Genomic DNA, 23807 nt, shown 5'->3' with positions numbered 1-23807 from the left:
ACCATTGCTTGATGCTAGAAACCTTGCAAACTACCAATCAATACTTCCCTTTTCTTAGCGAACTACACTAAAAACTGCCAAAATTAGTGATCAACTCTACTAGATAGCTGTCAGTATTCAGGAGATCTTGTTGTCAGCCTTGGACATTTTCAAGGGGCCTAGGCTAAGCTGCAGAAGTGCTGCTAAGCAGAAGGCCCAAAGCCTGTTACTGAGTGACCGTAGTGTGAACTTTTGCAGATGTGACAACTGACTTGGTCAGCAAGTAAAGGAAACCATCAAACACAATTAAACAAAGCACAAGGCCTAAAAGGAGATAAGAGAAGACCATACAATAAGCAATCCACATATGTTATATGATAGCCTTATCTTAAAATAGTAATAGTAGTGATTGATGTAACCAAATTCATTAGCTGTTATTTGGGTATAGGTTGTAGCTGTGTTGGTCTAAGAACATAGGCAGACAAGGTTCTTTGGGTGAATCGGATATCTTTTATTATATCAACTTAAATAGTTGGGGGAAAAAATTAAGCAAGTTTTTGGGTTTAAAAACTCTTCGTTAGGCTGAGGACGTTTCTGCAGTTGGTTCTCCAGTTCTGGCTTCTTTACTTTTCATTCCATCCAGGAAGAGCACACACCAACTGCAGAAACTTCCTCAGCCTGACGAAGGGTTTTGAACCTGAAAGCTTGCTTAATTTTTTTTTTCCAACTATTTAATTTGGTATAAGAAAAGATATCAGGTTCACCCAAAGAACCTTGTCTTAGCTGTTATTTTGCTATAGTAGATATATTTCTGTTAAAATGCTTAGATAATTTGTAAAAACAAAAACAGCCTGTAAGAAAGGCCATAAAGTGAGGTAAAGAAGAAACAGAAACAATATTCCACAATGGGGAAGGAAAGGAGATAAGAAGCCCACCATCTTTCCCAAGGATATAAATCCCAAATAATTGACACCTTCCAAGTCCACAAAAGATCTGGTTCAGGCTAGTTATAAAAGTTTCAGTGAAACAAAGAAATTTAAATAAAACCAATAAGAGGTCATTTATTAGAGTATCAAAGCCAGCCATCTATAAATATTGGGCATAGGTTGAAGGGAGATTTGGAAAACTGCAAGTTCAAAAGACCTGCTGCCAATCTGTGTGACACCCTTCTCCCACCTCTCGAGTCTCCCAAGCTGAGATAGGTGAGAATCTATATTGTGTTGTTGCAGGTAGCTAGACAGACTTTAGGATACATGTTTGTTCTCATGCTTTAACGTGCAAGCAAATAAAAAGTTGGGCTGTAGACCTGTTTCTGCCTCTTTCATCAGTAGTCTACCCAGAAGGTTACGTGTAATCTAGGGTAATAATCTCTTGATATTGTTGTTTACCAGCTGTTTCTGTTCTGCCTTCAAAGGCAATTTGAATGGCAAGTTTCTGAAATGTTGCATGTCCTTCCTTTGAAACCAGAACCATAAAGTAACTTTTGGCTACTCTTCCTCCATATAGAAATACCTAAGAAGTAACTGAGAACTGATAAAGGAACAAAGATTGAAGTACCCAGCAGTGCATCGCTACAGAACATGTAACTAAACCATCCCCCAGCCTACTTGGTGGAAACAGTATCCAAAGGAAAAGAAGCTGGCAGAAGCAGAATCTAGGCAAGACTAAAGTGATGCTGGCATGAAGTATGCAAAGCTTAAACAATCTCATCTTCTCATAACCTATTATGGAGATCCTCCTTCAAACTGTTATGTCACTTCACCTTTAGACTCTTGAGATGTAAAGGATGCAGCTCATTTGAACTTACAGAAGCAACTTCTTCTATACTATGAGTGTAGCATAAGAACCTATGTAGAAAAGATACAGAAAGATGACTACACCAGAGCCAGTTTTGCCCATTGGTTTTGTACAGCTGGAATGAGTAAAAGTGAAGTTTTGGCTTCAAAACTAAGAGCCAAATACTATTTCACCTTTACATGTGTAAGTACCACTTACACAGCTACACAGGTACACTTGCTCAGAGTTTAGATCCTAAACTTTACTTGAATAGTCATACTTGCCCTTTGCTTTCCTTTCAAGCATGCTCAGAAGATTGCACTATTTCCACATTGTAGCAAGAAACCTTTTTTGCCTGCCCCCTCCCCCTCCATTGTGAAGCCCCTCCATATGGCAAAAAGCCCCTTTTGCCCCCTTTTGGGGATGATTTCTCTTTTCTACCTTTTCTTCATTCCTCCCTCTTCTTCTTTTATTATATTATTATTTGTATAGAATATAAGGTATACTTGTAATAAAAATATAGTTTGTAGATGCTTTTATAGGTATAACATATTATTTTGCATCAGTATGTCCACACCTCCCCCATAATGTATTTGGTCTATTTGTTGTATGTGCCATGGCATTTCATCCTTTTAGATTTTATAGTCTATGCTTTTTAACTTTGTAACAAATGTACTTTAAGTGTAAAAGTAAGTTGTACCATGTAACAATGTTACCAAGGGTAGGAATGCAGCTTGTCTGTATGGAGCAGGTCCCTGAATGAATCTTGATTGATTGCATAACACAGTAGCTAGACAGGATAACAAGCTAATGAGTGGCAATTAACATCTACAAAACCACAGACTAAGGAGAGAAAAGTATCAATAGGAGCCAGGAACTCCCTGAAACTTCACTGTTCAAGGTACAGAAGCCCTGGTTTGAACTAATCACAGCAGTGAATTAATCAAACTTCATCAACAGACTCCCAAGACTGCATGTATCTGCGGACATGACCCCAAGGTTTATGATCTGACTTTTGCATCTGTCTAATAAACTAGAATTTTATGATGATCCTGTGAGTTGGTCCTTTGTAGCCAACAACATAGGCTCTTGGACAGAAGAGAATTATTCATACAACTGTGCATCAGTCAACAAAACTTTTGTTGGTAAAACAATACCTAGTAACTCTGACAGGAAAGAGGAGGGAGGATGCCTTTCTACCTTTTACCTTACTAGCCTAGTGGAAGGGAATCTGCACATCGCCCCTTCAACCAGCTGTGGATTAAGCCTGTATGCCCCACTTCTGAGAAAAGTGCTCTAACCACCAGGCATGGGGTAGACATTAATCAGTGTATCCCCTAGCCCTTCTCTTGAAGCTGATACACTGAGCAGTCATGAAAAGAGGTTAAATGGAATGATGACAAGAGCAAACCACAGGAAATGTGGTTTAGTGAGATAAACACTGTCCTGGAAGGAGGGGAAGAAACCTATCCCATTGTTTGTAGGCCATTTTATTTAACAACTATTAAACTCAAGATACAGAAAAATCCATTGGAGGAAGGGCCAGAACTTAGAGGCCTACCATTCCAGAGAAATACCAACCTCCCAAACTCTTTAGGACTGTAAATATGGTGGAGACCACCCAAGGTCAGAAATCATCTAAGTTTGGCCAGATGATTTGTCCTTTCTCCAGTCAACCCTAAGCAGTCCAAAATCCAGTCAAGCTTCCAGAATTCAGGGGAGTCATTTATAAACCATGAGAGTTTCAAAATAGCACAACTTCAGAATTTTTTTCTTTTTAAATTTTCCTTCTGGTTTTAAATATTTAGGGTTCATATTTTGAAGCTTTTTCTTTGCTGCTTTGAAGCTAGACAATGAAAAACAAATCTGAAACAGAAACAAGACACCTCACCTTTTATTCCCTGATGAATTCACATGACTCCAGGACCTGGAGCTGTAAGAAAAACAGCACATGTGTGAGACTTACAATAAAACTGCCAGGGTGGGTAACGCTATACAACCTGTAAAGTTATTTCAAGACACGGACAACATCAAAAATCAAGCTAAACTTGGGCTACGATTCATGAGGTATGTGTGAGCTAATATTGAAGATAAGCATTTGTACTGCTGACTTCTGAGACTGCATTAGAAAGTTCAGTGCTAAGTTGTAGGCATTAGTCACTCAAATATTCTTAAAATGGGAACTTGCTGCCTCCTTTTCTGAGTTCAAGAAGACCATTTCTGCACTGAAAACACTGTGGTAGTGCTTTTTGAAGAAGAGGCAATTTGCCGCCTGGGATCTGCGGTGAGATTAGAGGAAGAGGTAGATAAATTACTTCATATATTATAGTAGATGATCCCATGCTGGGGAAAAAAATTGTAAGCTAGTGCAAGAATGGGCTATGAAGGTGAATGCTGTATCCCATCATTTGGGTTAATGATTTTTCCTGACAGAAAATACTGTCTTGTGTTAATAGGAAAAACAAGAAAGAAAATCAGTAATCAAACATAAGGTCTCCATAGTATCTGGAGTTTTAATTGTAGTATATGGGATAAAGAATAGGGGATTAATTCTATTAGATGAAGAATCTTAAGAGAAATATCAAATATGCTTAAAATAGTAGATTTATTTATAAGTGCTGATAATTCCAGATGGTCACACAGTTTGGAATAAAACTGATCTGGCCATTTTCCCAGGGCCAGGAACAGAAAGAAGTTATTTTGATTCCTAGTATTCTGCTGTCTAGCAAGTAGTCATGTGGTCACTGGAGAAGATGTGTTCTATCCCTTTATAGTGACTGGCATATATCGACAGAAAAAGCAAAGTTAGCTAAAGTTTTCTAGCTTAAATTCAAGCTAAAGTGTGCCACAGATGATAACGTTCTGCAGCTCAAACACTGCTGATAGGAAGTCTAGTTGTACATGATTCAATTTGTTTTGATTTTAAAAATAGATCTTATTTCAGGGTGAAAACAACTGGATTAACTTTTATTTTAATTTCACTTTTTCCACAAAATTTATTTCCCCTGGTTTTGCCAAGAGTGTTCTAGTAGCAAAACCTTACCTGCAACTTTACTGTAAGAAGAGCAATTCATTCGATCTGCATAATGATTTTAAGGATAAGACCATTTTGTCAATATGCACAGTGTATCAATATTCTTTGCTATGAAGAAAGACTTGAGTGAATTTCATATTACCTACTACTACGTGGTTGTAGGGGTAAACTTATTTGCTGGTTACCATGTTTACTTATAATAAGTAAATGCCTCAAACTGTGACTTTATAGGACTTCTGTGAATATGATAACATCAGAATCAAGAATGTATAAATAAATGACTTTATAAATCACATACATTCTTTTTTAGACTGTGCATTGGAAATAATGCTCTCAACCTTTACCTCTTGGGGTTTTTGGTTGTGGTATATTGAGCTATCAAAGGCAATAACCTGTTTTATGTTCTCTGGGTGCCAAGGTCCCTGAAGAAAAATACTTTCTTGCTGAAAAATAATACTGGTTAATGGATCAGTGGGACAATGTCATGATTTCTTATCCGCCATCGTTGATATAAGAATTCTTTGGCTTCATTCTCACCAGGCAACATGTAATGCAGTTTACATGAAAATAAAGAAATAAGAGAAAAATAAGCTGTAGAAGCAGTAAATTAGATCATCTGGAGAAGAAAAGCTATTTCAAAACTTATGTCATAATCTTAACAGGAAACAAAATTTTATACTGAGTTATAAGCCACTACAGCTTACAAAATTTATAAAGGAACTTTTGATATGTGGTTAACTTATTCTGGGGGATTTCACACACATATCAACATGTCTACAGATGCAAAATCCCAAAACGCATTACTTCATTTGCCTCCTTATGACTTTCACAGGTCATCTCTGGTTCAGCCATATAGGTTTCCATATCCTAACCTGATCTTTAGGCCTAGATAGCAAGATTAAAGATGTCACAACCAGTCAGTCTCTTGGCTGAGCCATTGCATCATTAAGGTAGCAGTCAGAGCCCTCCAGTTTTGAGGCAATAAGAAAGAACAATTATCCTCATCGAACCAGTAAAACTCCAACTTTAAAATTAGTCTCAAGAGCACTTCAGCCACAGGATGAAGAATCAGGGACTTAATGAACCATTATTATTGCGTACACAGAAACACCAGCACACTGGCATCTATATGGTCCCCTTTCCATCTTTGCCTAAACAGACCTAATTTTTTCACACCAGATGATGAGAAAGGGGTGGGAGTTTGAATTACAGTGACAGAAAACAAAGGCATGATAAACCATTACAAAATTCCCCAGATTCCTCAAAGCCTATTTCTGAGGTTGTATTACAGCCTCAACCAGTACAGAAGCTGGTGCCACTCTTGAATTTAATGAAGGAGTATTCCCCTCCTACTTTAACACATGGTCAGTTCTAGCCAACTAATGTTCATGTCAACCATCCCATTTTTGAGACGGCCTAGGGCTTTAGTCCCAGCAATATATCAATCAAAGACAGCATTACCTGGCCTTCATAGGATCATAGGATTGTGACCATAAAATCATAGGTTGGGGCTTCACAAAGTTATCTAGTCCAGATCCCTGCTCAAGACAGAATCATCCCTGCCTACACCATCCCAACCAAATGTCTGTCCAACTTCCTCTTGAAAACTTCCAGGGATGGAGATTCCACAACTTCTCTAGGTAGCCTGTTCAAATGCTTAACACCCTCATAGTCAAAAACATCTTCCTAATCTCCAACCTAAATATCCTCTCCTGCAACTTGAAGCCATTAAACCTACTCTTGTCTCCTACAGCCACAGAGAAAGTCCCATCTCCATTCTTTCTATAATCACCCCTTGGGTATTTGAAGACCATCAGCAAATCCCCACTCAGTTTTCTCTGATCCAGACTAAATAACCTTAGCTTTTCAGTCTTTCCTGATTAGAAGCATTTCAGCCTTCCTATTAGAAGCTTCCTAGGCTTCCAATAATGTTCTTACTTTTCAATGGACTCTTTAAAAACATGTCTACATTTTTCTTAAGGTATGGAGCTCAAAACTGGACACAGTAGTCCAGGTGAGGCCTCACTATTGCTGAGTAGATTGGAAAAAGCACTCCTCTTGATTTGCAAGTGAGAGTCCTGTTATACAAGTCAGTATACTTTTGTCCTTTCTTGGAACACCTTTTTTTTTCTTTTTACCATAAACCATCACACTCTTACTGCAATGATAGCTCAGTGTTTGGAAAGTAAGATCAGATCATGGATGAAACTGAATGAAGAAAGACAGGGGTGATGCTGGGATGGGCAGAGGAAAGCATTTTGAAGACTTCACAGATGTGGTTGCATCTCCTTTGGTTGAAGGTACATACTACAATTTGTCAATTCGTTCAATAGTTCAGAAATAGCCCTGGATTTCTTGCTCTCACAAAGTGACATTTCTATCATTTCCAGTTGCCTTGGAAACTCCATCCTCTTGTAGTAGATGAGAACCTGACCTTATGTTCTCCTTTGGTATTTTTTTCTCCTAACCTCCTTTTCGATCTGTAAATACACCAGAGAGACTCAGATCCCAAGGTTAGGGAAGCCTTTCTATACATGAACTGATTAATAGAAATTTAGTTAATATCCCTGTGCTTTGTTAGGTCCTGAAATATCCTTCAGAACTCACATTCCATGTAATAAGACTGGAAACAAAGGGGCAAAGTATGTCCTGTTTTATATACCTGTGAATGGCCAATGGTGCTGAACAAGGTATAAAGCAGGACAAATATTGCCGGACAGTCAATAGATTATAGGTGATTCCCTGGATTTTACTGAAATCAATAGGTTTTTTTTTTCCAGTGATTACAGCTTAACCAGAATTTTCCTTAGGAATGTGAAATACAAAATCATTGAAATATCAATGAATGAAAATGTGTTCTGTGAAATACAGAATCATCGTTTACTTTAGGGCATAATTTGCAAGTACTCATTCATCTCTAAAATTACAGTTTACCAGGGCTAGAATTATTTAGTGTCAGTCAGCATACTGCTCCTTTCAAATCAATGGGATAATACTACCAACTGAAATGGAACAAGCCTCTAGGTTCCAATCAGTTAAATTAAAATATGCTCATTTGAAATAAGTATAAAAAATTATGTAGCAGTTGAATGTATATTAAAAAGGACATTGAAAAATATGATGAAATGCAATTTGTCATAAAATATATATTTTTGGACTGAATGCCAGAATTTGCCAGCTTTTATCAACAAGGAAATATCAGTTTCCAATTGTGTATTTCAAGAACTGAGATATATTAAAGTTTATAGTTCATTAGTTTAAAAGCTATAGCAACGGAGAAATTTCTGAGTAAAGATTGCTCTATCTTGCACAGTAAATATCTGGTGCACATCTAGACAATGTTCACACTATATAAGAAGCTCCTTTCCTTTCTGAAGTTATTGTGTGTCATTAAATATTCACATTTTCCTAATATCTACTGCATGTTAAATCAATGACTAAATGATGAAAATGTAAGACATCCGCTTTCTATTTCATTGTAAAACAAAACATGCTTGTTGATAGACATTTCAGATCCAATAAAATATACATGGTTTTATTTTCATATTTTGTTCAATTTATTAATAACCTTTTATATATATTTATGGCTTTGAGCAAAGACAAAAGAAAAATTCTAACTCATCCCTGATCATACAGTTATTGTAAGAATCAGTTAATCTATTGTCTTCCCAGCAGCAGTAAGATCCAACTTTTTCATTAACACATTTCATTCTGTACAGATGTGAGATTCCATAGTTATGGGCTTACTTATGTACAGAGAAAATAGGTCAATTCTGGAACTAGCAATGGACCTTTATATTACAGGAATGTGTGTAATTTGTTTCTTAACCTAAGTATATATACATTCATACATACATATATATATGTATATAATTTATACCCTGTACCATTTTTATTGAATTTGAACATACAAATCCTAGATATTGTCCACTCTATTACAAAGTCATTAAAAAGTATTTTTATGGTTTCACTGAAAGACCATGTGAGTTAATGTTTCTTCATAGTGCTTAAAATAAAATAAGAATATATATAAAAATATTTCACTACCAACCCCATTACTCCTATCAAATGTAAACCTTAAACAATTTCAAGGATCAGAATAGTATCATAATAAATTGGACAGGAATTATGAGTAGTATTAAAATAAAATAAGAGCCATTTTATCGATAAATAAATGGTCTTGCAGCGTATCCATAATGTTTCAATCATTTTTAGAAATCTCTTCCTTATACACTATTCTTGGCCATTTGTTTTAATGATGTCAGCAACACGATAATGGGATAATTACACTGATCTGTGTTAGTGACTGGGAATTGACATAAGTTGTAAAATGATCATTTGTTTGTATCTGATGTACCATTTGAGTAAAAGGCATAACAGGCAGCATGGGTTCAAGCTGTGTTAGCTTTAGAAATTTACTTGGCTCTCAAGTATATCTGGACGCACTGCTTTGGGTAGTTTATGATGTTATTTAATTTTTCCCATACAACATAAAGCCAGCATCAATGGGAAAAGAAGACTGCCTTTGAAAGCATTTCCTTAGCATGGCTAGTATATTGTTTTAGAGAATATAATATATGCTTGGTATTTAAGTCCATAGTGCTGTTTTATCAATAATAGTTGAATTATGACATGTTCAGTTTCAATCTCTATTTAATGTGACACATCAGGCACAAACGATAACTAATGGACTTCCTTTGTGGAGAAGCTAAATAATTACAAGGTAATGTAAGATCTGAGCAAACAAAATAAAATGTTCACAAAACAGTATGCTTTAACCCTGCTTTCTGTCACCATTTCCTTTCTGTTTTGAAGACATTAAAAAAAATAAACCTCATATCTATGGGCTATGTTTGATGCTACATGCCTTAGGATAAACTATCCATTTTATTACAATATACACAGAGCAAATCGTGCATTCCCAGACAGACTTGATGCTATATTATATTTATTTTGTTTAAATTAACACCACAGTCAGCTACAAAACTACAGTGAGGACACAGAAAGCAGCTGAAATTCTAAATCAAGCTGTGGTTTACAAATAATTCTTTAAATGAAAAAAATTCACTTCTAGACTCAAATCAATGATTCAAAGTCAGCATTATAGGAATTTTAAGGTAGCCACAATTAATGAATGTTTATTATTTTCTAAGATACCCTAAAGCCTTTCCCTACAATGGCTGACTGAACCTATTTATTGTTGCTCTTGTTTTTAAAAAAAGCATGCATGGGATATTTTCAGACACTGTTTAGGCCAAGGAAGAAGAAAAGTGATTGGTGAAATACAAGCAGTTTGCAGGATCAAGCGTACAATTTTGCATAAAAATGTTGCATGTAAAAGTAACATTGTAGGTTTTAAGCCACTGCATTACAATTTAACAGTTGTGTTGCACTTAGATTGAATAAATTTTAAAACTTTAATTTTTGAAGTGAAGAGCTGAACCTAAATTCCTAAACAAAGAATTTGCAATGGTACACCACACAGCAGCTATTTGTGTTTGGGTCTAAAAAGTTATTTACAATGACAATATTTATAGTCTTCATAAAAGTCTTTTGCAATATGAAGATTAATGTCCTCCCAGTTTTCTGAAACAACAGAATGATTTATATGTTTTGAGGTTAGAATTATCCAGAGCAGTGGTAATCTTGTCCTCTGACTGTAGATGGTTGCAGTATATCTGTTATTCAATCTAGTTCTGAATGAAAAGCACCAAAATGGAAAAAGCAATGGGAGACTATGACTGGATTCTCTGTAATAAATAATTCACAATTTGTATACAGAACTTATATTAGTGAAAGTTAAAAATATTATTGAATAGTTGCTATTTCCTAGTTAGGTTGAGGGTTTTCTTTCTGTTCTGTTAAGTTTAGTTCCTGGAATAAATAATATTTTCATTTCATGAAGTTATCACTGGGTTAAGTTTCCCCACCCCCCCCGCCATTAAAATAGGAGACCTCTTCATAAATAGAGAAATCCGTTAGATTAAAGTCAACACAGATTAAAAATAAATAATATTACAACAAAATTTAGACTCCTTTGCTGATTATAAGAAAGGAAGACATGAACTCTAAACAGGTTTTTAAACTCCTTTTTTAGGATATATGTGTACACACATATTTTACATTCGTTATGTAGGGCAAAACTAGCTAAAGTTTTGTTTGTTTGTTTTCATAACAGACTACCAGGGTCTATTAGGAAATAGGCTAAAATATTCCTGGGATGATGCTCAGTTTATTACAATGTCTCTGCTTTTCACAGTTAGCAGGGATCATAAGTTTGAAGCAAATCGTGGTTTGTCTCCTTCAAGGTCTGTGCTTAAGACTGTGGAAGAGTCCCTTTTTAGAGCTGCTGATGGTGCCGTGGCCCCTCGGTTAGGAGGAATTGCTCCTGAAGACATCTGTCTGAAGAGAGCAACTCTCTGTGGGACAGTGCCCCTGTTCCCAGCCTGCATACCTGACCCTTGGACACTGGAGACAGGTTGTGGAATGGAGGCTAGGGACTCTCCAACTGTTGGATGAGGTCTGGCGATAAGAGTAGAAATCTCATGGGGCAAAGAAGGCTGTGAGGCAGAGAGAGGTCTCACCTCTCTTGTCAGGTTAGTGTTGTGAAGAGCTTGTGTACTCTTGTGAACTTCATTTTTCTGTGATGAAGTAGGTGCCTTCTGCTGCTTCTGCTGCTGTTGCTGTTGTTGCTGCTGTTGTTGTTGCTGCTGCTGCTGCTGCATTAATGACAACTGTGAAGCAGTTGGTGATGCATACTGAAAAGTTCGACCTGCCAGGGGGCTCTGTACTGGTGGACTACAGATTGCAGTAGTGTAGGAGCAAGGAGAGAGAATGACAGCTTGCTGAGGTGTCTGTGTGCCTGGTGTTGGAGAATGCAGGTTTCCATGAGACAGGCTGGTCGCAGTATAAACAGGAGGCGACTGTGTCCTGATGCGGGATGAAGTACTGCTAGAATTCAGTGCTGACATTTGCTGTAGGCTAACTGGGGCAATAGCCTGAACTGTCTCTCTGTCATGTTTCACTATCTGCTTCAAGATCTCATTCTCCTGATTGTTGAAAACTCCAGTATTGAGGTCTTTCTGGAACTTTTGCAGGAGAATTGAGTTCTTCTTCCCTTTAAAAAGAAAGAGGTATGAGATCAGATGTGTTACCAAGTCTGAAGCTCAGTGACAGTTTGTCACTCTTTTAGAATTGTAACTCCTGATATTAAAGTACATGCTGGTGTCTTAAAATAGTGGTAAAAGACAAAGTCCCTCATTTGTCTTCCATCATAGCAGAAGTTTTAGGCTCTGCCTTGAACTAGTGATTGTCACAGGCTGTGAGAGATGACAACGTACTTTTTCCCTAGCTGTAAAGCAGTACAGCTGCTTTGGGGGGTTATTTCTTCAGTAGCTCTCATACTGCTCATGCAACCCATAAATCCTGCTGTCTTTCTAGCTGAGCTGCCCACCTTAAAAATGTTCTTGAACACAAGGATACCTGAGCTTTCTGCAGCAGACTGACTATTATTAAAATCATTCAGAAAAATATAACTTTCACAATTTACTAAACAACAGAGGTAGAAAAAACAAGACTGCAAGTTTAAAATATAGATCTCTCTTGTTATCAAGCTGTCCTAATTTCCTGAATGTTGAACCATTCTGAAGTTATGAATACATGCATTATTTAGCACATTTTCTGAAATAATTATTAGGCATCTGTAAGCAATGACCACCATGTTGAGAAAAGTCATCTGTTTAAATGTCTGTGAACAAATATATAAACTCACTGCTCATGTACTACCTGGCTGTACAATAATGACCACTGTACATTTTATCTCTGTTCTCTCAACAGTTTCAAGGTTTGCCTAAAGACTTTCAGCTGTAAAGATGCAGGCAACATGCTTTTTTCCTGTGTTGGAAGTGAAGATGTAGGGCAACGAGTCCAATGGAATTGTTCTTATTTTGAGTAAAAGAATTGGTTCTTCTTTCTTTGTCATGCTTGGAGTCCCTAAACGATTTCAGACTGGAAATTCTATTAATTAGTTACTATAATAAATAATAATAAGTGCTTCAATTCCCTATATCTCCACTTGTAACACACTGCTAAAACCAACCCCACTTTGGTTTAGTTTAAGTGTTTAAGTCCCAATGGCAGCATCCTACTAGTAAATTCTGTCTTATTTTTTCTAGTAGTTCCAGGCCCAACCTCTGTAGAACCCCATTAGAAAACTTCTGCCATTCTGACAGTATTCCATTTATAATGTTTGCAGCTATTGAGCTAATTATCTAACCACATTTGTCTAATTTGCTTATGATTTAAAGCAAACTAAAGCAGCTAAGACAGTCTACTACATCATATTGCATTCTACTTGGGCTTGTTGAACCTGATTTTCTGAGTGCCAGCATGTCCTAGCGACCTAAGTGGCAGGTGTCCACACCTTTGAAAATCAGGCTGTACTGCCCATCTTGTGATGGAGGGAATGGCCTTCTACTAACCATGGAGTAGCTTCAATTCCTGTTGGCTTCTGTTGGTGTTGAAAAAAGTCAGCTTCTTCCAGAACCAGGTCTTTGTCTATGACTTTTGGACAGGGAAACGTCATCTATTTGTCACTAAAGTATATAGCTCTGAGCTGTGTGTATTACAGCACTAAACATTATAAATAAATAATAATAATGATAATTAAGGTGTACAAAATAAATCTCAGAGGAGTATGTGACCGCTTTCTAAGAGGCATAGTAATGTTTTTTTATTATTTAAAAGCAGCCCTGATAAAAATTCTTTTCTTAAAGCATTTTTTATTTATAAGTCAACAAAACATTTAATGTAGAGGAGCAGTAATGCAATCTTATCCTTCTGCTCCAAAAAAAGTTAAGTTTAATAATCATATCGAGTATCAAAGACAATAATACCTATCCTATCTAGCCTGTCGATGGCCACTGTTTCAAAGGCCCTTCTCATCATGGGGTACTCCTCCAGAACCTCATTGAAATTGTCCACAGAGAGGGAATACAGGCGACAGTATGTGTCGGCTCGTACGCTGGCAGTTCGGCGGCCCTTAGTCAAAAGGCAAATCTCTGGAGAGAGAAAAAACACAAACACACACATACACAGAGGAAATGAAAACGTCAGTGAACCATGTGAAACTTGACAGCTAGGAAGTGACTTGGTGCTAACAAATAATAATTCAGTACACAGCAGCAATTTCCCTTTTGCTGTACGTACAAGATTCCAAGGGCAATCCTGAAGGAGCAAAGCTCACTAGTCACTGAACTGAAGGGAACCATTTTTGTTTAAGAGCTATCTTTTTCAGCCTTTATTTTTTGTTCATTTTTCTAAACTGAAAATCAAGAACATTGAAATTTGAAATGATTCTTCTGAAGACATTGTGAACTAAGTTGGTCACCTTTTCAGACTGCAGCTCAGAATCACCTGGTCGGACAGAGGTGAGAAGGTAAGAGCTGGGACCCAGCTGCTGCCACCACATTATGGTGGGGAGCTCCCCTGTTACCCCATTTCTCCAGCCATGGCATGGGATAAATCCCCTACTAGAGGACACTGCCAAAGCCCCTTGCTGCCAAAGCCCCATACCTGCAGACCAGATCCAATGGTTGTAGGTTGCCGCCCCCTGAACCCAGGCCATTAGATTCAAACATATCCAGCAAATGTGATGCCCCCCACACCCCCAGTAGTTCTACTGATTCCAGTTAAGGATATTCAGGTGAGCTGAGCGATAAGCCCAATAGTGACCAAGTCTGATAATAGAATGTAATACTTATAATAAAAACACTGGCATAAGAAAAGAATGGCATCAGTTAAGAGAAAAAAAAATCTATATTAATCTTTCCTTCAGGCTGCATAGAAAAACTTAAAATTTACTCATGACAGCTTTGTATTGAGGCCAGAAACACCTCTGAGAACCACATTGCTCCTTGGCTTATACTCCCAATGTCTCAAATGGCAGAAATGAGTCAACATTGCTGCCTACATGGCCATCACTGGCTGCTAATAAGCACACCTGAGACAGGAAACACTCCAATGTGGTTACAGTGACTCATTTTGGGGATTTGGTGTACTTAGAGTGAGAATAAAGGGTGAAGGCATGATTCATGGCAGGGCTCTTGGGCTCACTATGATGACAGTGACTAGGGACAGAAGTTACACATAAACTGGTTTCACTGATCAGAAACTGGTTTAAACCTGCAACAGAACATAAGTTCAGCGCACATAAAACAGTTTCAAAATGGCCAAAACTAGTTTAAGATAAACCTGACTGAATGTAGTATCAGATTTAACCGATTTGGGTCAAACTGGTTTATGCAAAGTCTGTCCCAGACCCCTTCCTGGTTCAAGTTAAATTATAGTCCTCCAGCATCCCAGCATATTTGGTGGTCTGGGCTGTGCTCTGTGCTCCAGGTAGCAGGACTGGACATGCGCCTTTGCTCTCTAGCCCAAGTAGGGACAGGGACAGATGTGAGGAAACACCAGCAGGCATGGCCCCATCAAGGCAAAGTGGGCAGGGAGGGGGTTAATTCTTCCCTCCTTCCCCTCCCCACCACTGCAGCTGGGGTCTGCCTGTTGCCTGCAAGCAGCGGAGGGAACGGGCAGCTAGAAGACCCCAGCTGCAGTCCCTGGGGGCAGAAGGGATGGAGGGAGGAATGAATGCCCTCCCTACCATTCACCTTAATGGGGCCATGCTGGAACAGCATCTCGCCAGGTCCCACAACTGGAGCAGTCTGGGGAAGAAGAAAGAAGAGGGGCAGCAGCCTCTGTATCAGGGTTCCCAGGAGGGGTTTTATTCCCCATCTCCATTCCCTGTCCTACAAGCAGGGACTGGAGCCATCCCAACATGGCCCTAATTAAAGCTAAGGGGGCAACGAGGAGGTTAATTGCCCCCGCCTCTCCCACCGAGGCACTGCGCTGGAATGGAGCAGCATCCCTCCTTGCTGCCACCCCCCTGCCACAGGGCGTATGGGTGGAGGAGGAGGGGGCTCTATGCATGGCTGCCCAGCCCCAGAGGGGTACTGCTCCCCTTGCTCCTCCCCCGCCCCAGGCAGGTCAGGGAGGTGGACTCTGTGCACAGCTGCCCAGCTCTCAAGGGGAACTCTCTGCCCTCCTCCTCCTCCTCCTCTAGAAGGGGGGCTCTGTTTGGTGCTGGAGGAGGACTCTCCCCCCTCCTTCTCCTTCCCCACCCTACACTGCCACTAGGCTGGGAGGAGGGGCTCTGTGCATGGCTGCCCAGCCTGGCCGATCCTGGGCTGTCACTGAGCTGCCACTGTCAGGGATGGTTCCATCCCCGCAGCCCAGGCCAGCCCTGGCTGAGGCAGCTGCATGGCAGGGCTGGCCCAGGCCAGGCTGCGGGGGCGGGGTTGTTCCTGGTGGCTTCAGCTTAGTGATGGGGAGGCTGAGACCTGTCAGCAGTGCAGCCTGTCCAGCATGCGCAGTGGCAGCTGGCTGGGCAGCAGCCTACCCTGGCTGGGTTGGAGGTGCCAAAGGTGCCGAAGGACCTAGAGCCCAGCAGCCACCCACTGAGGGGGCTCGCTGTGGACTCATGATTCCCTGAGTCACCTCTGGGCCGGCTTGGGCAAGCCACTGCCCACATGTGCCAGAGGGGATGAGGGTGGGAGGAGGGGAAAGAGTCCCCCTCTTGGGTTGGGCAGGGCTGTGTGCCTGGATGGAGCTTCTGTGGTGGCAGAGTTCTCCCCTCCTCCTGCTCCACTGCTACAGCGGGCTGGCCATGCTCACTCTTCCCTCACCCTTGGAACCGTGCAGGCCAAGGTGCGGGTTTAAACCTCTCCTTACTCTTACTCATGCCTGCCAGGGCCTGGACATGCCCTTCCCCCCACCCTTAGCTCAGCTTCCCTGTGGAAGGGAAGGGAAGGGAAGGGAGGGGTGCTGTAAGGCTCCCACAATTCTAGTCACCAGCTGCAAACGAAGACCCTGATTTGGTGGTGGGCAAGAGGTTGGGGGGTGGGGGGAAGTGAGCAGCAGTATTCTGGAGCAGCACCAACACAGTTTAGCCCCATGCAACCTATCCTCCCCCACTCTACATGTGGTTCATGGGCAACCACTGAGACCACCCCCATTCTATATTAATCAAGCTTTTTAAATTAGTTAGCGTTTTTCACTCTTATTTTTATTGGAAGCCCAGTAGCCTCACTCCTCTAATAGTAAGAAACATTCTTCTTATTTTCACCTGATATTTACTTATATTCAGTTTATTTCTATTTGTTCTTGTGCCAACTTTTCCTTTTAACTTAAATGGCTTTATTCTCTCCTGAGTGTTTATCTCCTCATGTATTTTTTAAGAGTAAACTTATGAAGACCAGTAAAACAAATTCTGAGAAGAGATAAGATAAATACTTTCTTTCCTAATAACCTTAACAGACCCTCTCTGCATCTACTTCAGCTTGAATGTTTTTCTTGACCACAGGTGACCAGATTTTTATATAATATTCCAAAAAAAAGAGTCCCAATCCTGCAACTGACTTCATATGGATCCCTGAATTTAACTGAAGCCAGTTGCCAAACAAAAATCGACGTTAGCTTTGGACGCATAAATGGGCAAAACCTAAAACATCCTCCTTTGGAATGAGACATATGGAATGGGACAAATCACTGGAAGACAGTATAAAAGAATTTAAAATATCCAATATGCATCTGATATAAATATTAATTTTCATATATTTTAAAACTTGAAATAGACATTATATCAGAATATTGTTAGTTAGCTAAAATACTTGCTCTATAATCCCACTCCTGACTTCCCAGAAAAAATAACAGCTGCCATTGCTGCCACACAGCATGATCACACTGGCGGCATGGTGGTACGTGGAAGTTGCAGGTGCTGCCATGCATTCTACTACCCAGCTGCCTTGTTATGCCTCTGCTCATAGCTCTGTTTGAGCTATAGCATATTTTAGGACATCTGATTCTGCTTTAAAGTCCTTAAGTGATGTAGGATAATAATAAATATATAACAACATCATCTAAAGGTTGAATAACCCTTAGAATTTGGAAGATGTTCAGGGAGAATCACTAAAGATGATCAAAGCTGTATTATAGGCACATGTGTCCCTTGATATGCAATAGGCATTTTTTTGGTAACATCTCTCAATGGGTACACATTTTTATTCCAATATTAATTACATTGTATATGTTGTCCGGGTACCAACATCACTAAATATCAGTTGCTACCTGGCTGTGACAGTCTATTGTTTGTTTTTTCATGTGTGTTTGTTTTTTGTTGGTTTGGGTTTTTCTTTTACTTTTTTTTTTTCTGGTCTCATTTGTATAAGTCTTATCCTATCAGCTACTGGCTGTGAACAAGCTCATAAGCATAATGAAAAAGAGAACATATGCATCTCGTTAAGTTGGAGTTTGCATGCGGGAGAGGAATTGAACTCAGCAGTTTAAACTATCCTATCAAAGACTATCCTATCCTATTGTAACCTTTTTGCTTTATTTCACACAAATAAACAGACCAACATATTTTATGATGAAAACACAGTAAACTACAATGTCACATTTTAAATGAATCTTAATGTATCAGACATCTCAAGCACCCTCAACAGTTATGCACTTCCTGATGTTCAATGGATTTAAAAGGATTATTAAATATGAAAAAATAACACAGGAATGTGCTAAATAATACCAAGGGAAAATATTTTAAACAGCTTGGATAAGCAGTATTTTCCTTTGGCATGAATAGGAAACAACTATGGCAGACCACTCATTGATATCTGGCAGGGCTGGTATACCGCTTTCATTCTGATACTTTAAAGTGTCAAACACTTTTATGCTTCCTCCCCAAGCTTAAGAATGTTATCAGTTCCCATTAGTGATTATACATTAGACCACAATGAATTAGTAATTCAACTCTCTTGCAGGTATACTTCAATTACACAGTCCTTTTGGACAATTGTTTCTTGGAACATTATAAAACAAGTGCTAATCTCTGTCCTTATGAGAAATGGACACTTGAAAGCACTAAAAATTACTAAAAAAAATCAGTTTACCTCCATAGCTCATATTTTACATAAATATAATTAACTTAATGATTTAAAAAGGAAAGTCCCGATTTGTGTTCTACTATCATGGGACTGTTTCGCAGATGGCACAGTATAGCACAAAAGAATATGGAAAGTGGATTACCTACAATGCGCGCACTGCTTTCAAGAAGCGTATGTGATTAACACAATAATAAAAACTTTATCTGGAGGATTACGACTCTTTGTAATAGTTAATCTGTGTAGCTACACAAGCAAAGGACTAGATATGCATTGTTGTTCATCTGCATGCTTGCATTTAAATTAACAGAACAATTTTCAGACTTCTTCCCAGTGTGAATTTTTCTGGGAAGAAACTGAAATTCTGAAGAACTAAAAGTATTTCTTTAGCATAATAACATAAAATCGGTGTGGATTTACAAAACTAGGTGAACAAGCAATTTAGTATGCAACATGCATGAGTCAACAGAGGCTGTGTGTAGATGAAAAAAGATGTGTGTGCGCACAACACTTTAAAGCGGGCTAAATGCTTTTGCATTGTTTTAACTGTTTGCATACCACAATGGTGTACTGCACATTAAATCCAGCCTGAGCCATGTGGAAGCACCAGGCACCGTGCCCCACCCAGCCTCCCAGGGACCGCTCCTCCCACTGGCAGCTCACCTTCACCTCCCCACTGGAGAGGCAGGTAAGTCAGTGGGGTGTGTGCATAACACAGGGGTTTAATCAGCCCTAATTTGAAATGGTGTTTTTTTAAACCCACTGCTTCAATTTAGGGCCCCTGTTTCATCTACACACAAAATTCTGGACTGACACTTCTAGATTCCTAGAAGAAACATTGATTTGCTAAAAATTAGGGACAGCATAGATGACATGAGCTGTAGTTCAGATTAACACAGGGAGGACTTTTTCAATGTCTAGAAAGTAAGTAAGCAGTAAAGACAGCAGTGGGTAAACTGATTCATAGGAATATAAAGTACTGGTTAGCAGTGGCTAATTCACTTAGGTCTTTGCATAGGTAGGCACATAAGCCCTGATCTTGCGCCACTGAAATCAATGGGAATTTTGTTACTAATGAAGAGCTGTACAATTGCACTCAGAAACAGTGCTGATGTGCCACCTTTGATGCAAACATTTTGCTATGCAAGTCCTAAACAATTCTCAGGAAAAATCATTGGCAAGAATGATTCAACTCTTACTTTATCTGAAATGGGGTTAAGGTAGACTTTAGGTCCATGGGTCACAGGAAGCCATCCTGAATGCCCCTGCTCCAGCAGTCACATTCAGTACCCAAATTTTGGATTGCAAACATCTCAGTGGGTGAACGACATGTACCATTAAGGTGATGTGATAAACTCTGGCTCAGTTTAGTGTCTACACATGCACCCAGGATTGCAGCAGTTGGAGCTGGTGTGGAGCAGCCCCAGGCTGGCAGGGGGCCTGGGAAGGGTCAGCCCTGGGCTCTGGATGGCAACATCAGGCAGCAGAGGGGCTAGCTGGGGCACAAGGGTGTTAAAGTGCCAGGCTAGGTGGCAGGCAACCCCCACACCTTAGCAGCCTCATGCTCTAGCCAGCCCCTGTCACTATCTACACATGCATTTTAGTGCATGCAATTACTCCACCATAGGATAGAACTGTCTCTCACAGCACTATCCTACAGCAGAATTTGTTGGCAATGCATAGGGGGTGCATGCGGGTACATGTGCAATCCTGCAAAAATGCGCTGCCGGTGGTGCCTGTGGGTTATCACCGCTCACCACTTCCTCTCCCCCCACTCCTAACAGCACTGCAGCCACATACAGGAGCTCACCGCTTGCTGCCACCATGCTCCTGCCACCGACGGTGCCGTCACCACTTGTGGGAGCTCACCATGCCCCCTGGCCTTCAAGGGCACGTGGTATTCATGGCAGAATTAATTTATTGCATCCTAATACTGGCACATGTGTAGACAGTGATGCTTTATTGCAGAGGTAATTAGTCAACTCCACAGTAAAGGGCACATATAGATGCACGCAGTGGCTGCGTCCACATGAGTGCAAATGTGCTGTTTGTGGCGTCTCAAAGCCTTATGAGGCACCATGAAAAACACGCAGTGCATGTGCATTCATTTGCTGCACTGCATATTTGCAGTGTGGTGGGAAAATTAGATAACAGGAAATCCTGATATCTAAAAAAACTGCAGAAAAAAACACACCTGAAACTGGAGCCTGGCCAGCCAGAGCCACACTCTGGCAGCTGGGCAGACTCCATGTGCCTGGATCACATGCTGCAGCCCCAAGAGCCCCCAAGTACCCCAGGTAAGGCTGCTGGGGGTGAGCCCAGGTACTGGCTCCAGCTTCCCCTACTGCACCCAGTGCAATTTGCTGTGCACCATAGTGTGTGCGCAGAGGCCTTCTCTGGGGACAAGTAGCAGCAATACAACTATGTACCACTGCTATTTGTCCCCAGGAAAACACACACGCACTCAACTGGATGATCCAGCATGTCTAAACTTAGGCTTCAACGGAAGCATGAAAGATGTCCCCATTCTGAACAGCTAGATTTCCACTGAGGTCCAGATAAGTGACAGACTAGCATCTACACCTCATCTAAGTTTACATAAGGCACTAACAAAGAGTTCAATACAAAGTCAGAATCATAGCTGGAGAAGGAAGAGGAGGAGCATATGGTAGTCATAGTGGACTAGGTGCCTTTGTAGGGCTTTTTGTCTCTAATTTCTGTATTCCTATAAAACCAGAGAAGTCATTCTCTCTGCAAGAAGCAGTGAAGCCTAACTAATATCGTGGCACCTTTCTAGTTAGTGTTGCTTCATTTCCCATATAAATGACACCCAGACTGTAATTACCTAACTTGCAGTGCCACATTAACATTTGTTGAAAGTTTGAAAATAAATTCAGATTGTCAACACAACAATGTACCATCGCCTTGCAGCAATTTTAGGTGACAAAGAAATGGAGGGTACAGGTAGAGCTGGCCTTAGGAAAAATGGCACCCTGGATGAACTTTTGGCACCCCTCCCAGTGTTCCCCCCATGCCCAAGTCAGTGGCACTGCTGCAGTCAGAGGTAGGCATAGAGGTAAAGGGGAGGGGAGAGGGAAAAGGGGGGAGCATGGCTGCACAGACAGGTGGCCCCATTCCTAGCTCACCTCTGTCCCTGGCCACTGTGCTGCAGCCAGAAGCTGTCAGCCCAGCCCACTGCTGCCTGAGAGCCCTCATGGAGCTGCTGCTAAGGACAGAAGTGGTTGCAACATCCATGATGCAGCTGCATGTCCCCAGCCATATGGTGTGGCGTGGGGGAGAGAGGAAGAGGGAGCAAAGCATGGCTGCATGGGCAGATGGTTTTGTCCCCAGCTCATCCCTATCCCCACCTGCCATGCTGCAACCACACAACAGATGTCAGCCTGGCTTGCCCGTGCACCCATGTGGAGCTGCCACTGAGGTCAGGAACAATCTTGACACCCGTGGCACAGATGTGTAGCCAGCTCTGGCTAGGCAGGGTGGGGAGAAGGGGTGGGAGAAGCGCAGCTACTTAGGCAGGGGGCCACATCCCCCAGCTCCAACCCCAGTGCTGTGGGCATCTCCCCGGCCCCATCACAGGGAGTGGGGAACATGCCCCTGCAGCCCCCTGCACTGCCTGGCCCAGCTCCTTCTGATCAGTGGTTGGAGGCAAGGGGTCAGAAATCAGCTGGGGTGGGGTAGGGCAGTGGTAGAGGGTATGCTGTGTGTGTGTGTGTGTGTGTGTGTGTGTGAGGGTATGCTCTGTATGTGTGTGTGTGTGTGTGTGTGCGCGCACGCGCATGCGCACATGAGTGAGTGTGTGCATCTGTGTGCCCTCCCTAATGCCCCCCTGGTACCCTGGGTGGTTGCCCACTTCGCCCACCCCTAAGCCCAGCTCCAAGTACAAGAAACGGAGAGGAATCGATGGTTAGCTGGCATGTTTGTGGATTGTTAGCTGCCCCACACCAACATTCAAGACATCTTCCCTGTTTAAGGCCAAGCAAGAGCAAAATGGAAAAAATATCCAGACATACCAAAACAGCAGAAACAAATTTGGTACACAAGCACATTTCAGAAATGTCTGTGAACAAATCTGGTTTGTGGCACAGTCCAAAGATGAGAAATTTTAGAAGAGTTAGGGGCAGATGTTTGCTTCACTGGTGAACAACTAAAGTGGATGCTGGTTTATTCCAAACCTGCCCTATATCTTAAGTAAAGAAAAAGTTCTTGGAAGATTATATATGGCTTTCCAAATCTTAAACACATTTGTGAGCTAAAGCACCTTTCTAAAAGCCTGCCCCATTCCACAACTGTGCCAAGACTCAGTATAGAATACCAATTACAGGATGTAATGAAAAGTGTCCTTCCAGCTAAGGACAGCTGGTTACTGTTTCGATTTCTTTGCAGGAAGATAGAGTTTCATCAGGTACCAGGCATATTATCTTGCTGTGTATATGGGTACACCACTATTTTAAGCCATGTGGCAGCTTTCACCAACAGGAGGAAAAGAGAGAAATAGCAATTATAAAAGTTTAGAACAGCTAATTTTGGATCCATGACACGGACGGGGGATTAACATGTTATAATTTGTTTTTCATATTATAAATGCAAAAAATATTAAACTATTACCAATAGTATTTAACGATAAAGAGTATCTATAAACCAAGGTTTTTCCACAGTAAAAGGTTGGACAAAAGATTAAATCTATATCTTTCATGATGCACCCTTTTCTTCAGAAATGGAGGAGATTTCATACTGTGGAGGTCATTTCAACTTTATCTACTTTTTTTCCCCTTGTAGTTCAGAAGCCAATAGTAATCAGATTCACACTTAGCAAGGCAAAAAATAAATAAATAAAAGAAAGGAGAGAAAGAAACTGTAAAAAACGTTTTATATTATATAGTTTATTGTCTTGAATGTTACATCTTACTATTTTCCCCCTCCTTTTTTATAATCCCTACAATGTGTCATGTATGGTATATCTGACTCAAACCTGAGCAAATTTATCACTGGGGCACAGACTATAAAAG

General features: G+C 40.6%; 1 protein-coding gene across 1 annotated transcript in view; it reads right to left on the bottom strand.

Annotated features, from left to right (window-relative positions):
• Positions 1-8344: 8344 nt before the first annotated feature.
• Positions 8345-23807, bottom strand: part of HCN1 (hyperpolarization activated cyclic nucleotide gated potassium channel 1) — a 311415-nt gene continuing 295952 nt past the window's right edge. The window contains exons 7-8 of the mRNA XM_059723553.1: positions 13684-13848; positions 8345-11906 (exon numbers count right to left, since the gene is read on the bottom strand). Coding sequence (XP_059579536.1) covers positions 11059-11906; positions 13684-13848 — 1013 coding nt within the window. The 3' untranslated portion in view covers positions 8345-11058. The remainder of the gene's footprint in view (positions 11907-13683; positions 13849-23807) is intronic.

The sequence above is a fragment of the Alligator mississippiensis genome, chromosome 3, assembly GCF_030867095.1.
Source record: "Alligator mississippiensis isolate rAllMis1 chromosome 3, rAllMis1, whole genome shotgun sequence".
In the NCBI taxonomy this organism is placed as follows: Eukaryota; Metazoa; Chordata; order Crocodylia; family Alligatoridae; genus Alligator; species Alligator mississippiensis.
Note: the sequence above shows the minus strand (reverse complement) of the source record. Positions and strands in the feature narration are given on the sequence as shown.